General features: G+C 34.8%; 4 protein-coding genes across 4 annotated transcripts; 2 read left to right on the top strand and 2 right to left on the bottom strand.

The window, feature by feature from the left end:
* Window positions 1-776: 776 nt before the first annotated feature.
* Window positions 777-1408, top strand: LOC115451311 (pupal cuticle protein C1B). The gene is made up of 2 exons (XM_030179599.2): window positions 777-855; window positions 1060-1408. The coding sequence occupies exons 1-2, from the start codon at window positions 844-846 to the stop codon at window positions 1270-1272; spliced, it is 225 nt and encodes a 74-aa protein (XP_030035459.1). The 5' UTR covers window positions 777-843; the 3' UTR covers window positions 1273-1408.
* Window positions 1409-4619: 3211 nt separating this feature from the next.
* On the bottom strand, window positions 4620-5279 carry LOC115450709 (neuropeptide-like 4). The gene is made up of 2 exons (XM_030178791.2): window positions 5169-5279; window positions 4620-4901 (listed from the first exon to the last, which is right to left on the bottom strand). The coding sequence occupies exons 1-2, from the start codon at window positions 5178-5180 to the stop codon at window positions 4689-4691; spliced, it is 225 nt and encodes a 74-aa protein (XP_030034651.1). The 5' UTR covers window positions 5181-5279; the 3' UTR covers window positions 4620-4688.
* Window positions 5280-12713: 7434 nt separating this feature from the next.
* Window positions 12714-13799, bottom strand: LOC115450717 (pupal cuticle protein C1B). Its single transcript, XM_030178803.2, has 2 exons — window positions 13701-13799; window positions 12714-13365 (listed from the first exon to the last, which is right to left on the bottom strand). Exons 1-2 carry the CDS (start codon window positions 13710-13712, stop codon window positions 13153-13155), a joined length of 225 nt encoding a protein of 74 aa, XP_030034663.1. The 5' UTR covers window positions 13713-13799; the 3' UTR covers window positions 12714-13152.
* Window positions 13800-15822: 2023 nt separating this feature from the next.
* Window positions 15823-16832, top strand: LOC115450699 (neuropeptide-like 4). The gene is made up of 2 exons (XM_030178780.1): window positions 15823-15928; window positions 16570-16832. Exons 1-2 carry the CDS (start codon window positions 15863-15865, stop codon window positions 16756-16758), a joined length of 255 nt encoding a protein of 84 aa, XP_030034640.1. The 5' UTR covers window positions 15823-15862; the 3' UTR covers window positions 16759-16832.
* The last annotated feature ends 277 nt before the right edge of the window (window positions 16833-17109 follow it).

Raw genomic sequence — 17109 nt, forward strand, 5'->3', positions numbered from 1 at the left:
GCATCGAAATTAATCATATTGAACGATAGAGAGGAGTTGGATTTTTTTTTTGTTAGGTAAAGTTTATTCCGGGTTAGTAGCTGGTTTTACGAGAGTGGATATGCGATTAAAACCTTGTAAATTAATAACCGTCCTGCGAGGGAAACCTGGTCTTAGTAACAGCTTGCAAACTTTAATAAATTATAACAATTATTAGTTCATGTAATTTTTCAAGCTACTTTTTTGTAAGCTAAAAAATAAATATCTCTTCGATGCTATAATTTTAGTACTGTGCTAGTACAATAGTTATACTTATACCCATTCTTCTGGATTTACAGGCATGTTTACAAATAAATGTAATCCATATTTGATTACATCATTTTACAATAACTGACAAATTTCCTGGAAAACAAACAAAACCATGTTACAAACACGTGTAACACGCACTTCGTTCGTTTGCCTTAATTTAGGCAGATTATTATCTCTCTTAATTATTACACGATGTCGTTGATGGAGATGTTGTTGACAGGCAATGATATGATATTGATGTATGTCATATAAAATAGATCGGCGGTTACGTTGCGTTACATAATATAAAATATAAATTATGTCACCATTCTGAATCGTGTCAACCAATTGTAAGTTATATACATGCCTGCCAAATAGATTTCAGGATCTAGTACAGACTTGATAACATCTACACATTAGGCCACATTTCTTTCCGCAACAAACTAATTGTAATTCAGAGTGCGCGCTTTCTTGGGGCGATTTGCCCCCTATTGTATTCTTTTGTCCTTCAAGTAAAGTATAAAGTCTCTGGCCAGCGTAGGCTCTGTACCATTTGTCTTTACAAATCAAACAAAAATGTTCAAATTAGTAAGTGCACAATAATAATAGAAAAACAAAAAAATATTATAAAATAATACGATAGATTTGTTTTGAATTTATATTGATTAAACATGCGTTTTACTGATACATAAAAATGCAGCTCAAAATACTTAAAGAAGAATGCCAGTTTTGCTGCATAGCTATTGTAATAATCAATGAATAGTTTTTCAAAACGTTTTTTTTAATTTACAGTTCATCTTTGCCTGCTTCCTCGCTCTCGCCGCGGCCGAGCCCAAGCCCGGCGTCTTCGTCGGAGGCTACGCAGCGCCCATAGCTGCCGCGTATACCGCGCCGGTAGCTGCTGCGTACACCGCGCCCGTCGCCTACTCTGCCTACAGCGCGCCTTTGGCTGCCTACTCCGCCTACAGCTACGCGTCTCCTTACTCTTACTACCTGCGCCGTTAATTTCTATGGACTTCAAGTAATTCACATAATGGGACTGGAATATAATTTGGACTTAGCAAAATCCATTTGCGATCACGGAAATGTATCAAGCTATCGAAATTGAAAATAATTAGTAAAAATAAAAGATTTTTTTAAATCAAACAAAATTTATTATAGACCCGCTAATCTTTGTTTTATACTGATAGTAGAATTTCGAGTGTTTGAAAAGATAGATTTAGATATTTGTAAGAAGCAAACTCAGAAACGACCGAACAGATATAGACCAAATTTATAAAGATAGAGACCATATCCTGGTTTAACAATAGGATGTGTCTTATCCCGGATGAGTATATCGTGGGACTTTTGGTGTGAGAGGACCTTCTAAGTTCTACGTGGGTGGAGTTGTAAGCTACACCTAGGTAATTATCTACAACTGACTCAATGGACATAAAATACATTCAAAAGGAATAAATTTTCCCGATAATTGCACATACGACCTCACTGGTATCATTACCTAGGTAATAACCACCACTACCATCAAATAGGGGATCCAAGAAAAGAAACATTAATGAATAATGTTTCATGAAATGCTACTAACCTAAGTAGTACAATGTTTTTTACTTATCGTAGTAGGTAGATAAACAATGTGAAGTTGAAGATAAGTATTTATTAAGTGCCAATATTAAATAAGTAGGTAATTTTTCTTCAGTTTCTACATAAATGTTATATCTTAATAGAAAGGTAACTATAAAATATCTTGATTCAATTGAATTATACGATCTACTTTAAATGATAAAATAAAACATCTTTGGAAAACAATGTAGAGATTTCGATTTGTTGGTACTATTTCGCTAAAACAAATCAATTAATTTTAGTACGAAGATAGTGGACCGAAATAGAGTATACTTTGGGGGTAATTGCTTTGGTTTTTTTTACAACGAGTATACAGACTGTCTTTGTTTAAAAACACTTTTTCTGTTTCTCTTTGGTGTTTAACACATTTATTATATGTATTCAAGTTATTTTTGGCTATACATATATAATATAACCCTATATTTACAAACATAATATACGGGGTATTTGATATTGCATTAATAAATTAAACCATAGAATTGTCCTCTTGGAAACAACACTTTACCATTAGTTATAATAACCATAGATTTAAAATAAACAAGTATAAGTTTCGAACAATATAAAATGTTAATAAAAAGTATTTTTAATTTTACATGCTCTGAGGCCACTATTCTAAACAAAGGGAATTTGTGGTATCGGGAACATCATACTTCCAGTGAGTAATACTCATACATTCTCACCATATTTCCACTAGACTATAAAATAATCAATAAATGAAAAAGCAAAAACCAGGATTTTTGGCGAAAATATTTATTATTCACGAATGATTTTTGGCACAATGTTAGCAAAAGTAAAGAAGAATATTACTTAGTTTAATTTAGTAACGCAATGTAAAAATTACCCTGAATAAATTCACTAATGTTTTGATCATCATATTATATTTAATCCAATAGCGGTGTATGAGGTCGTTGGAAGAAGAGGTACACACATTTAGACAAGGTTTATAATATACTGGGTTATAAAACCCGTTATTTCCGCTAGGCTACTTATCTGAATAACTAGTGAAACATAACTAAGTAAATATATTATGATTTGACGAAATATGGATAGAATGAATACAAAATTGATCCATTTTATTCATAGTTTTTAATGAATATACACATTCGTATTGCTTCGCACACGCGGAGATCCATTTTCGTAAAACTACGTTTCCCTAAAATGAACTATTTTTTTTATTTTAACAAAAAAGCTACAATAAAAATATTATTTTCAAATAAGTAGTGTTTATTTTGAAGGATTGCATCCAAAGAGGCTACAATCTGGCAGACTGCATACGCTATTTGTACAAAATACGATTTTAGGGTCCAAATGGGCAAATTTATTAAGAAGATGCGTATGCGCGCCTGTTACTGTTGCTACAGTGCCATAACGCACGCGCGCCTTACTTAATGAACGTGTTTGCGAATACTTCGCGGCGTACGTGCTTTGAAATAAAAAATTTGTGACAAACATTCTAAGGAAGAAATCTTAGGAAGTGCGTGCGAAGGCGCGCCGACAGCACGGTGACCGCCAAGCAAGTACACTACACGTTTGCGGGCAATTTCAGTGTATCGGGGCGGATACTGCGCTTTGGGAGCACATTTATCACGTTCATCGGACTCCACTTGATGTCATATGAGTTGATGCCCACGCATTAAACACTGTTTTTATCTCTATGACTACATAATTTCATAATAATTAATTATTAACTCACTGTCTCGGTGGCGTAGTTGTACTACATACGCGGTGCGACAGCGCTCTGAGGTCCTGAGTTTGAATACCGGATCGGGTAAAATGATATTTGTATTTTTCTGCTCAATATCAGCCCGGAGTCTGGAATTTGTGCCCGATATGGCGATGGGCTCGCCTCCTATTAAATCATGGGACGGAACTCATGTCTCATCGGGGGATGTCTCATCATTATACGTTGTGATTTAAACAATTCTACTCAAATTTTATACAATATCACTGAATATAAGTGTTTTATAGGAAAATCACTATAAAGCCACTAAGTCGGGCAGTTAGTGTCCGAAAATATTAAGTCAAAGATGGAATAGACTACTTGGCTTAGGCTTTCTGTACAACTCGATCTAAGGTAGAGTCGAATTATAAGCATTCAACATGACGCAAACAAATTAAAAATAGATAAAGTTATGGACTTCCACTTATAATTTGACCAATAGTATAATTAAAATCTACATTTCGAGAAAGCGGTGATAGCCTAGTTGGGAGAGGAGACGAATGTCCGCAGGTTCAAATCCCAAGGGCACACACCTCGGACTTTTCTTAAGTTGTCATGTGTGTATTCTTTGTGAATTATCGAGGTTATGTGAAGTCTGCTTATCCGCTCTAATAGGCAGGCGTGGTGGACTAAGGTGTAAGCCCTCTCAGTGGTAGAGGAGGCCCGTGCCCATCAGTGGGACAGTATGTAATACAGGGCTGATATTATTATAAGCATTACTATAGACTACTATTAAAATATTTGCAATTAATTCTCCATCTCCCTACTTAACTAACTACCCCAAACAAAAGTTATGGTGTTAGCCATACGGCTAATACAAATAGCACACATGATACGAATCTTATTAGGAATTTCGATCATATTTCAAAAAAATAAATTGTTTAGGCAAATTGTTTCCGCAAGGTCGCAAAAGGAATAATTTCAGACACATCGTTATTTTACAATGTTACCAAAATAGATTTCGTTCCATGTCATTCCATTAAAGTTAATAGGCATATAAATATTAAACAATAACTTCATATTGCAGCAGTGTCCATTTATTCAGTTGTAATAGTTAAATAGAATTTTGATATTTTTGAAGAAATCAACGACGGAGGAAGTAAGAGTAGGGAGATGCGTAGGTGTAGGCGGAGTAGGCAGCCAAAGGCGCGCTGTAGGCAGAGTAGGCGACGGGCGCGGTGTACGCAGCAGCCACCGGCGCGGTGTACGCGGCGGCTATGGGCGCTGCGTAGCCTCCGACGAAGACGCCGGGCTTGGGCTCGGCCGCGGCTAGAGCGAGGAAGCAGGCGAAGATGAACTGAGGAAGAAAAAAATATATTCGTTTTAAAAATAATTCACACTCATTATTCTCAAACAATTTTGTTTTTGTGTCCGCTTCTTATTGTAGTATACTAGAAAATGGAATATTAATAAGGAAAAAATATATATTTTGGAGTACAATATCAAGTGTTGAAATATTAAAAAATAAAAAACTTTACAAAACTTTACAGCTTTTTTGGATCGCAGTTAATGGTACTGAAGAGAAGCAAATGCAGTAGTTACTTTTATAAACGCATATACTCACAAGTTTGAACATTTTGTTGTTTTCTTGTCACTGAGCTGCTGAGCCAAATGATACCAATTCTATGCTAACTCGGGACTTTATAGTGAGTAACGAAGGACAAGTGCACGCAATGTAAGAATACTCGAGGCGGCGGACACGCACGATGAATAATTATGCTCAACTTGTCTCAAGATTCGAGGGGGTTGTGTAAATTAACAAATTACTTAACAATGTTATGTCGTAGGTTTTACCGTCTATAGGTTTAACCTAGACTAGAAAATGTTCATTAGTTTTTCGAATTTAGGTTACTATTTACGAAGGTATGATTCAAAATATGGTTTTGTATAAGATATGATTACTGGAGGTATCGGACTTATTTAATAAAATATTCGAAAAAAAACTTAAAATAACTTATCTATTAAAATATGAGCGACGGGTCAGTGTATAAAAAATATGTAAAAATTATATTCCTGGAGTTTTCAACATCAAAGAATATTTAGAGTGTTTCACGACGTCTCACTAAACGTTAATTGTTGAATATGTACGACAAAATAAAAAAAGCCATATTCCAAAATTAAAGGCTATAAAATCAGTACTATCTTCATTACTTGTTTAATACGATAACTGGCAGGTAAAATTTGCTTTAAGCTTTTGAAACAGGTCCTAAGTGTTCCTAGAGTCCAAAACTGCTCTCGCCTTCTTATTTTATATACTTTATATACTGCAATTACGACTTTTCTGGCAAAACAGATTAAATGGTGATTATCATTTACAGGCAATATACTTGTATATTTAACTGCCAACTATGAATAGGTGATATAAAACAAATTTGTCAGTCTTCACATTAATAAGTCTGTTTGAACTTTTTCTTTGAATTACATAACTCCTTCGGGAACACGACTACTGCGTAGTTAGTTGTGGTTAAGAATCACGTGCAACTACATTGAATACCCTTACAGGTGACTTGGGAAACGATAGCACGTTTCTGTTTGTGAATATTTCCGCAATGTTTTTTAGCGTGACGCACTGAGTGATATGATAAACGTGGTCTATTTTGTTACTTAAAAATAAACGTATAATTATTATTACAACAAGAAATGCAGTACTACAGTAAGTTTATTTTCATTGTACGTACCTTTTTAGTTTCATACGTTTGTGATATAGCATCAGATAAGTTTACTGAATAACAAATAAAATAACAATTCCTCAAAACAATAGTTTCATGCGAAATTCAAATTCAGATAAAGCCAAACCGTAAATATATGAATCTTCAATGAATGAATGAATCCTTCCAGCCGAATTTTCGGGCACAGCGGCCAATCTCAACGGAGATCAGCCAAGTACGCAGGAGATATTTTAGTGCACAAGTGTGTACGCAATATATAGAGATGCACTCTCATAGTTCGGTGAGACGGCAATCCGACATGACCGGAGAGGGATCAGGCGCAGGACCAACGACTGTATATGCTTTCCGAGGCAGGGGGGTATTACACCGTCAACTTCCTGACTCCGAGCTGTGATTGAGTAATATTTTAAGATCGAAAAATCCAGTCTAAATTATTTTTGGCCCCACCCGGGATTTGAACTCAGGACCTCAGCGTACTAGTCGTACTCGTACCGTGTACAATTGCAACTACGCCACCGAGTCAGTCTTGCATATTTATAAAATAAAGACGTAGAATCATAAATTAACAACTGATGTGTACAATGCAATAATAACATAAGCACGTGACTCTTGACCTAACTGTAAATTCCAATATATATCTGAGTAGTTGCTTTCCGTGATTCCCGAGCGGTTGAACTTTAAAGCGCTCTCTCCATCAAAACGGCGCGTTCGAAATTTGTGTTTTTTTTTTTACGCGCACGGCAGTGATGGCACTGCATATGATTGGAAGTAGAGTGGGGTCGAAGACTGTCGACTGACGAGAGATGATTGCCCTTTGGCAGCCGACACAATTATGCCGGCCTGTTGAGGCCGGATATACACAGGCTGATTCCGAAACGTGACATACTTATGTGGTCATCTATGATGAGTTTTAACACCTTGCGTACGGTAGTCGCTATCCGAGTGAATATAAAATATATCCCACCACCAGCAGGCCTTAATTTTTATTCTAATGATTTATATTTTTTGAATTATTTTGGCCTAATTATACCTTAATTGTCTGTTGTAAGCAAAGTATTAATTTTATGAAGTAAATCGCGAATAAGAACGTTAGTAAATGTTATTATGAAATCTTCTAAATCTACGACCTTTTAAAATTACATCATGTTATAGATACCTATTATGTGAAAGTTTGTTAACATATTTAGATAATTTTGTTTAATTAAACCCAGAAGTCACTGAATCGGTTTTGATGAAAGGCATACAGAGAAACTATGTTCTGGATTAACATATATGCTACTCTTCATCACACAAAAGTGAAAAATGGGAGCTACGAGCAGAATGTACTCGAGCAAAAAAAATATATTAACGTGTCTTGTCTGCAAAATTATTTAAAAAGACATATATTATACTGAGTATACTAACATACGTAAATAAAAATGTTTCTCAACATGAAACCACTTCGGAAATCCCACTTTTGACAAAATTTTGCAGTTTTGTAGTTTTACGTAGTTATGTCACGTTAGGAAAAGGCTTGTAGTACTCTTAGCGTTTACTTAGAATGTATTTTCTTTGACGTCATACATTTCAAGCCTAAAATTACGTCATGAAAATGCGCAATGTTTAGACAAATATTATAAGAGAAGGTTAACAATGTGTATACAGATGCTGCACAGCCTAGAACATGGGTTATATCATTTAGCCATATCAGAAACTTATATAAAGCATTCAAATAAATGGCTCTACCAATAGTATGACTATAAATATTGATCAGTAAAAAATTGCACTAATTTGTGCCCGATATGGCGATAGGCTCGCCCCCTATCACATCACAGCACGGAACACACTTGGCAAAAAGTGGGTGCCCTGGTTGCGCCTCTGCATACCCCTTCGATGATAAATGAGTGTTGTTGTGTACTTAACAATACACGTAGACACACCTTGTAGAATAGAATAATTATGTGAGGTCCAATTCCTTAAAGAACAGACAAGGCAAACACTGTAAGCAGAGTAATTGCCCCATGAAGGTCGTAGAAATAAATAGTTGCCTTTAACAACAGTAAGAATGAGGAAAGTTCTAAACAAAATGTAGTTGGACTGCTATGAACACCGCAGTTATCACGGATAAATACTGATATAATACTAATAGTGATTTATTTATAAATAATGATTTCTTATGTCAACACAAATGTTAGACATTAAAATAAAACTATTTTTACTGATTTTATCGGGGTTTTTTATATTATAATTTCCTCCCGTCGTTTGGAAGACTACAGCCTTCGTAGTCAAGGGGCGGACTGAGGTGTTGTTGGTCATAGAAAAAGTCAAGGTTGCGATATCTACATATATTTTACAATTATACTTTCTTTTCATTTTTAGCTGTTGATGGTCTGATCTACGCAGAATGAACTCACACTCACACTCTTAGAAACGTCAAGAGAAAAATATAATGAAAACTGTGATAAAATCAGTAAAAATGGTTTTATTTTAATATTTATAAATGTTTGTGATTTTCTTCAATTAGTTACCTTATTTAAACTTGCTTTAGCCATTCACGAGATTCAGAATGTCTTAATTTATACTCATGTTAAATGAATACAAGGACCTCATAGTGTGGACTGTGGATCACGATCGAGCTCATGAGCTCTAATTATAGACTTACGTTTCCAGAACATCAATATAGATAGCACCCCCTGAGCATTTTTTGTGCGCTCGGTCTTCACACCGAATGCATGCCCATGCACTGGGAAACATTATGCCGCGACTCTAGGCACATAGTGTAATGTGTATACTTCTTGGTTGCCAAATACACAGGCCTATAAGTGTTCGCGAACATCTCCCCTCCCTCTCCCTTCCCACCATCCTAACAAACTCCTACTCCTTCCTCTTCTCTTCCTTCCCTTATCCCCTCTCTTCTTTCTCCTGGGTTCCGTGACCGAATAGCTGCGGGTTGCCAGCGTACCGTCCGCTGGCACCCTCAGTAACAACGGTAGAGCCCACCAAATCTTCATTGGGACTGCCGTGGATGCTAAGCCGGGGGATCGCTTGTACATCGTTAGCAGGGTATCCCCGCTGAAAACCGCGGCAGTAGAGACTTTCCCGCCCTCACACCCACCACTACAACTCCTGTAAGCCAGGATCAGCAGTGGCACGCATTTTGTGACACCGAGCAGTGAAGCTCGGCGAGTCTCAGGGAAAACTAATATGTCATTATCCCGCAACGAAATTAATCAAATAGAAAAAATAGGGAGGAGTTGGAAATATTAATTGTCCACTTCCCTCCAGAGCAATGCAAACCGCGGCAGTACCCAAAAAAAAATAGTATAACAAAAAAAATGGTTCGATAATTATATTCGTAGTCGCTCGCTGGCGTACTTTCCTCGCTACGTCACCGAGATTATTTTATATTACCTATCATATAATAACGGTTTCTTATGCTAAAAAGAGACTTAATAAGTTAATCGCGGCATAATTTTATCAACTGAAAATACGCTTCATGTTATTCAACATTATATTCCGTGTCAGGGTCAAGATATTAACATAAAAAAGCCGGCTACGTAATAAACGTAGTGAAAAAACGTAAACAATCTCATTTATTAATGCTACTTGAGAAATAAAGGTAATTTAGAAAACCAGAACAAGAAACTAGCCGCCACAACAAAAGATAGCGCAATTTGATTATCAAACATTCCTTCACTCGCGAGCAATGAAATAATCTTTAATCTTCAACCTTGACCATTAAAACGGGCTTTCCGTGCAGATTGAAGATTTTATTTATGTAGACCAGTGTTACTTAAGCGTTATTCGTCCGATTATTATTAAGACAGTTTTTCACGGATCTCCTGTATGTCGCGGCTTGCAAAAAAGTTTGTTAGTTATTTTTTGTTGTATTTTCAACATGTTACTTTAGGTGAATCATTTGCTTCTACCTGCTCTACCGTACAAAAACCTGATAGGTTTAAACTGAGCATATTTTTTAATATTTAAATTTTAGATTCACAAGCTACTTCAAACTCGAAAATATCCTAATTACTTTCTTCATTTTTAGTGGTTCGTAGCTAAGTAATGAGATGGAGCGACGATGTGGGTTTTCTTTTGTTTCAGGACTCTACAAATCGGGTTATTGCCAAGTAGTATCAAAAACGGTAGGTCTCTTCACAGTTTCAATGTTATCTTGTTTTAAAACTTCTACATAACAAGTATTATTAATACTTATGTCGAGTTAAAGTATAAAATTTTATATGTTGAAGATCGAGTAACTTATTATTTTCATAATGCGAAATATTGTTTATTATATTGTAAGAGAGCCGAACCTCGAGCAATATCTACTCACCGTCATGTTGAATACTTGGTGGAAACCAAGAATATAGTTCTGCCTCTTCATTGAGGGCGGTAATATTATAATGTGCAAAAAGTATACATGATTTGAGTTTCAAACTTCGTACGTTGTGGTGTTTGCTTTTAACTCTTGGTCTCTCGTGAATCGCCGGCGAGCCAAGACAGCTACATGACATTTGCGTGTGTCACGGGATTATAACCTTATATACTACATATATACTACATAATAAGGTTATTTTTCCGTCACACGCGTAGCTGTCAATGTTTGCCGGCAAACATTCAGCTACCTCACGGGTTAATGGCCATTTGAATATGGAATGTTCTAAAAAATTATATTTCAAAAGTCTTGGGACGACAATGGAGTAGTTGTAAAATACACGTTGTAATTGATTGCAATAATGATAAGGTGGAAGTAATGGACTGGAGTTCTGAACCTGCTGCTCTCATATTTTTAATTACAAGTAGAAGGATGATGATTGTAATTCAATCGTGCATTCAGTGAATTTTGCTCGCATTGTACACGAAAAAGGGGAGATGATAAGCAAAAACGGCATAAAACCTCTGCTAATTATGATGTCTGCCCTGACATATATATTACATATTGCAAAGTAAATATTTTTAATATCTAAGTAACTTTACTTACCATTATAATCCAACATAATAGTACGATAATGTATTACATAAATAAAATAATAACAATTTCAAAATAAAATCTAAGAAATTCCAGTACAACATGGTATTTTTAATGGATTAAACAACTCTTGCAATATGATACATCTCTTGTTAGATATTTGCACGTGTACGAGTGGTATGCCCTAATTAGAAGATATAAATACAAGTAAAATCATTATCTATCATATTACATATAAACAACAAATGATGTTACATGTGTATATAAACAATTAAGTGTAAACAAATTGCGATAAAAACCGGGTCTATTAATATTACCATAAAATTTTATTACTCATTTCATTTTGACTTATAATTTATGACATGTAACTAGTCTATCGGTTTTTTATAATGAAAATTATAGTCATTGGCATCAAATTGATAGATTGATGTTTTTGACGACTATATTTTTATGAGTGTTAATAGTTTCTATTTTAGTATTACATATACGTATTCACACCTTTTATTCCGAAAAGCCGCAACTCAAGAGCAATTTAAAAGTGCAACTAGTGTACCATCTTTCCTATACATTCCATCCCAACATGTGATAGGGGGTGGGTCTGTCACCATATCGAGCACTAATCCCATGCTCCAGCCTGAAACTATGTAGAGAAATCCCAATATCACTGTGCCTAAGTCGGAGATCGAACCCGAGACCTTGGCACCGCCGTTATACCAAAATAGTACTACACCTCCGATGCAGTCTATATTAGTATTACATTGTCATAAAAAAAAACTTGTACCATAAAATATAGCATAATTATAAACAATGAAAAAAAACGAAAACGTGTTTCCGTATTTTGCAATAATACATAATATCAACCGCGTATTGTATACTGTCCCATTGCTTCTCACGAGCCTCCTCTACTACTGAGAGGAATTAGGCCTTAGTCCACCACGCTGGAATGAAGATAACTATTTCAAAACTTATTTCATTTGTGATACGTAGCGTAACCGACGTGTTCGGATGAAAAACGGTGCTTCTAAATGTCTGGCGCTTAGTTCATTTCTCCTTCAGTTTGGGCATGCGATGATGAAAGAGATCTAGATGCACCTGATATTATAAAGTATCTAACTGGGTCATGATTATATAATTTACATACAATTATTTATTAACCGAAATTGTTGTCCCGTAGAGTCATATTTTGTAATTGGCCGATATAAATAAGTACGATTAATATTTTATTTTGTAGTGCCAGCATGCAAAAAAAGGAATGGCACATATTTTGTACTATATAAACAGTTAAATGCTAGTTAAAATCAAAGTTAGAGGTTTAATAGATTAGAGAAATTGTATTATATTGAATATATTTATTATATATACAACTCTTATTAAAATATTTTGAAAATAATTTAGAAGTGAAGAACATTTTGTTAAACTTCCACACGGCATACTGTTTTGGTAAACACGTGGTTATATGAATATGAGGTTCTTTATAAATTATACAACAAAATAAGATTCATAGTTTATTTCAACACATTCCGTTCGTATGCGTTGACTAAAACAGGTCAAACTGAATAAATTAGCAACAATAAAAAGTACAGTCGGTAGAGACATAACTAAAACTTTACAATAATAATTGATCTTCTGGCATTAAGAAACAATTATTAAATAAACGGCAACAAAACCAGTTCGAAAGTACACAAATATGGAAAATTCCCGCATCGAAGACTTAAAGGCAATATTATCACTTGAAGAGCTATAATCGTAGAAAATTTGGTGTTAGACAATTTACTGTCAACGGCAAATTTGCTGTATAGAATAGATTAACAATATTGGACATTGGAAGACTGCGCCACGTAGTTAAGGCAACAGTAGGGACTAAGAGAAGAGTTTTATAATGAAGGTTGTTCTTTGCATAGGTGGTGATTCCTTAGTTATGGCACTTAGAGTTAACGGCGCAGGAAGTAAGAGTAAGGAGACGCGTAGCTGTAGGCGGAGTAGGCAGCCAAAGGCGCGCTGTAGGCAGAGTAGGCGACGGGCGCGGTGTACGCAGCAGCCACCGGCGCGGTGTACGCGGCGGCTATGGGCGCTGCGTAGCCTCCGACGAAGACGCCGGGCTTGGGCTCGGCCGCGGCTAGAGCGAGGAAGCAGGCGAAGATGAACTGAAGAAGAAATACAAAGTTATACGTACTGTTCTATTGAGTGGATAGGTTAATGAAAGATTACTTGTAACTAGTATTTTATTAGGTTTTATTATCTTTACTCATATACATAATTATACTTCCATAATATTATACTTTTTAAAAAATGCACATAATGATGATAAATATAGACTTGAACCAATTTATCATGTTGAATATTAACTACTTTATCCCAGCAGGTCACAATTTTCATACAGACTGAATCAATAACTTTTGATGCAAAACAGCTGACACGCGCCAACTTTGGAGAACACGAAAATATTTAACACAATGAATCGTATTACTCGACAACTCACCAGTTTGAACATTTTGTTTGGGTTTGTAAAGTTTCGAATGAAACAAGAGAGCACAGGGAGGTGTGTGATTCCCTCTGCCCATGTCACTTGGTTTTATACGTTTACATTAGTATGAGGCTAGCAATGATGAAACAGCCTTGCGGAGCGTACTTAGAATAATAAACAGTAACGTCAACCAAAACGTGGATATTCAGCGTCCTCTGGTCATTGATTAATTGAGGATGATTGGTTTATTTCCCTAGTGTATTAACTTCATTCGATATATATCGGATGTAGAGTAATTTTAGACGCCAAATTATGATAAACGATTACATTTAGTTACTCAAGAGATAGTAATGAGTAAAGATAATAAAAAAATATATTAATTTTATTTTTATATTTATTTTAGTTTTAACGTCTACAAAAGAATGTTATGACTTGCGTAGTGTTCTATCGAAGCTGAAATTAAAGAGGAATAACATTATATTATCTCTCTCCAGAGTTGTTAAAAGAAAAAAATCGATAGAAATTAGACTGTATCAGCATAACGATCTTCCCTATATAGTTCTAATGCCCCAGTGTCCTACACAAGTTATCAAAATCATGAAATATATAAATGCATTTTCAATTAGCGCAAATTCACGAACAAGAATTTTATTTAATTACAAGTTTAGAGTTGTTTCATCTACCCACATTTCATATCGCAATATAGGTTTACTAATTAAGTCGTGGTATAGCCAATACTAGATATGAGGGTGTTAATTAAGAACGTTTCACGACTCCACGCCTATTTCTCAATTACGTGTCGAGATTACACATAAACTATAAAAAAGTAAGTAGGTCTGATTAAATTCTATTGTCGCGACATGTTGCTGTTTAGAGCGGTGAGTGATTTTTTTATTTGCGCTGGTCTAAAATAATGGAGACTTTATTGGCCCTCTTTGCGAAGTCGAAGTTTCAAAATTTTGAACGATTACAACTGAGAGTAGGTTACATAGGCTTGTGTACTGTTATACTTCAATGAATTAAACTACAATTAAGGCTTAAACATGTTGAATTCTATATATTCGAAGTAGTCAAATGATGGTGATTCTACTGACACCTGGGTACCAAAGCAATATCGTGACGGTTTCCAATCATTCCTTCAACCCCTTACTGTTAAAAGATATTCTCAAACGTGAGATGGAAGAACCTGTGTCACGTGAGCATCACGTTTAATATCACGCGGCGTAATATACTGTAACTGGGATTGTAATTCTAAAAACTAAACAATTATTCGACTTCGCAATTCCATCCAATTTAAAAAGGTATGTTATTCTTGCAATGACACTTTGAAAGTTATTTTAACACGCTACAAAGTTACAGAAGCCAATCAAGTTCTTTCAAAAGAAATTCTATTTACAATTCGTACGCGGACTGGACCAAAAATAACAGAAGTTTAAGACTTTTAAAAATAAACTTTATTTTCAGCTTCTGTTGGTTCTTTTGTTGGGTTTCGTGGTGGCGGGCCACGTTCACAAACACGTGGTTGATGTGCGTCCAGTGGTTACAAGAAGGACCCTCGTACCTGTTTCCTTACCAGCGAAAAATATTGTGCTTATATGAATATGATAATATATAATCATGTATTAACAGCATACATTTTATAAATAAATTGCTTGTAATAAACACATTTTTTTAATGTAATGTTGAAGGATACAGAATATATACATAGCATTTCGTATATATTAATAATATTTAGTATATATTTGTTTATACAATTTACAATATACATTTAGGGTGTAAGTAATATTTATTAAAGTTTGTTCGATTTAATTGAATTTTTAATGTAACAAAACTTAATACACTATAAAAAGCATTTTTTCTATAATTTATAAACGTACATTAATACGAAACAATAAATAAAAACAGAACAAATATTTTAAAATTTTACAAAAGATAAAATTTAAGACTGGTATCTCGGCATTTTTGACATTTACACACTTTATAAAAATAAAAAATCCGGATGTTAATCCTTGATCTAGTAATAATTTGACCAGCTGTGCCACCGTTGAAGGCCGAGCGTGACCATACTGCATAATGGCTACAAGCAGGATATTTGTCTAATTATCCGGTTGTACTACCATATTTTAACCTCTTGTGCAATTGTCCACTCGTATAAAAAGAGGACATCTCTACTTATAATGCATCATTGTCAACTCGTTCTTGTGTCAACCAACTCAAGTAAACAAACAAACATGTTCAAATACGTAAGTATTAAAGATTTATTTATATTAGTTATAAGTAGTTTATCTTATTGCGATATGCTCTACATAAAACATAAACAGTGCTGAGGTGAAATCTTAAAAAATTTTCGTCGAAAATAGTAAATTAAAGGTCTAACGAATAATCACCATAATAATATTATATAAATTATTAATTATCTAATCGTGGTTTTGTCACTGACTTTTATATTGGGCGTGAAGAAAAAAGTGAGAAAAGGGTGACGAGTTAAAAGTAATAAATTAATTGTAGTGAGAAACAAAGAAATAGTATAAAAATTCTCTAAGAATATTTACATACCTAATGAAGCATAATATTTTGTAAAACATTTCTTTAATTTCTATTATTTTGTATTCCCATCACTTTTTTTAAAACAACGTAATATAGATTTTTTTTTTTTAACTCACAACCAACTACATCTCCAGATTCCCAGTTTCTTCGTAGCAATAGATTTGTGAGATTGCTTCACATAGAATGCATTTAAAACAACATTGAAATGTAAACTCAGAGCTAAGTAAAATAAAAACAAACTTTCTTTTTCAAGAAAAGATTTCTAAAGAAAAAATATTGTTTGAACATCCCTATTTGAATAAAGTGATGTCATTAATCTTTTTATATAATATTTCAGGTGCTGTTCGCTGCTCTCCTGGCTTTCGCGTCAGCCAAGCCCCTGGTGGTAGACTACCCAGTCGCGTACACTGCGCCTGTAGCCGCAGCCTACACCGCGCCAGTGGCCTACTCTGCCTACTCCGCCTACTCTCCTGTTGCCTATTCCGCCTACACCTATGCGTCGCCGTACTCTTACTATGTCCGCTGAGAACTGACGTATACCTAAGTACCGTACCGACTTACTATGTATCAAGTGCAATAAATATATTAGTATATATTAAACAGCCTTTTATTATTTTGTATGTTCTTTGAGACTTGTTAAATATATTTCATTAAGGGTTAAGGATATTATTGTAATATGAATGAATGAAAATTTCTATAGAGTTTATTGAATCCCATTAAGTCATATGAAAGTTATGTAAAATTCCCATTCATTAGTATTACTATTGTATTAAATAATAGCGTAACGCTGTAACACAATATAATTATGGTATTGTGACCCTACTCGACATTTATTAACCCTTTGAAAATTCATTCACCTATAAATACAACAAAGCAG

The sequence above is a fragment of the Manduca sexta genome, chromosome 15, assembly GCF_014839805.1.
Source record: "Manduca sexta isolate Smith_Timp_Sample1 chromosome 15, JHU_Msex_v1.0, whole genome shotgun sequence".
Taxonomy (NCBI): domain Eukaryota; kingdom Metazoa; phylum Arthropoda; class Insecta; order Lepidoptera; family Sphingidae; genus Manduca; species Manduca sexta.

Excerpts from the sequence above, each read along its gene's own strand:
- LOC115450699 (XM_030178780.1), top strand. The coding sequence starts at position 15,863 with ATGCATCATTGTCAACTCGTTCTTGTGTCAACCAACTCAAGTAAACAA. Across the intron at positions 15,929-16,569 it reads AAACAAACATGTTCAAATAC|GTGCTGTTCGCTGCTCTCCT; the intron begins GTAAGTATTAAA and ends ATAATATTTCAG.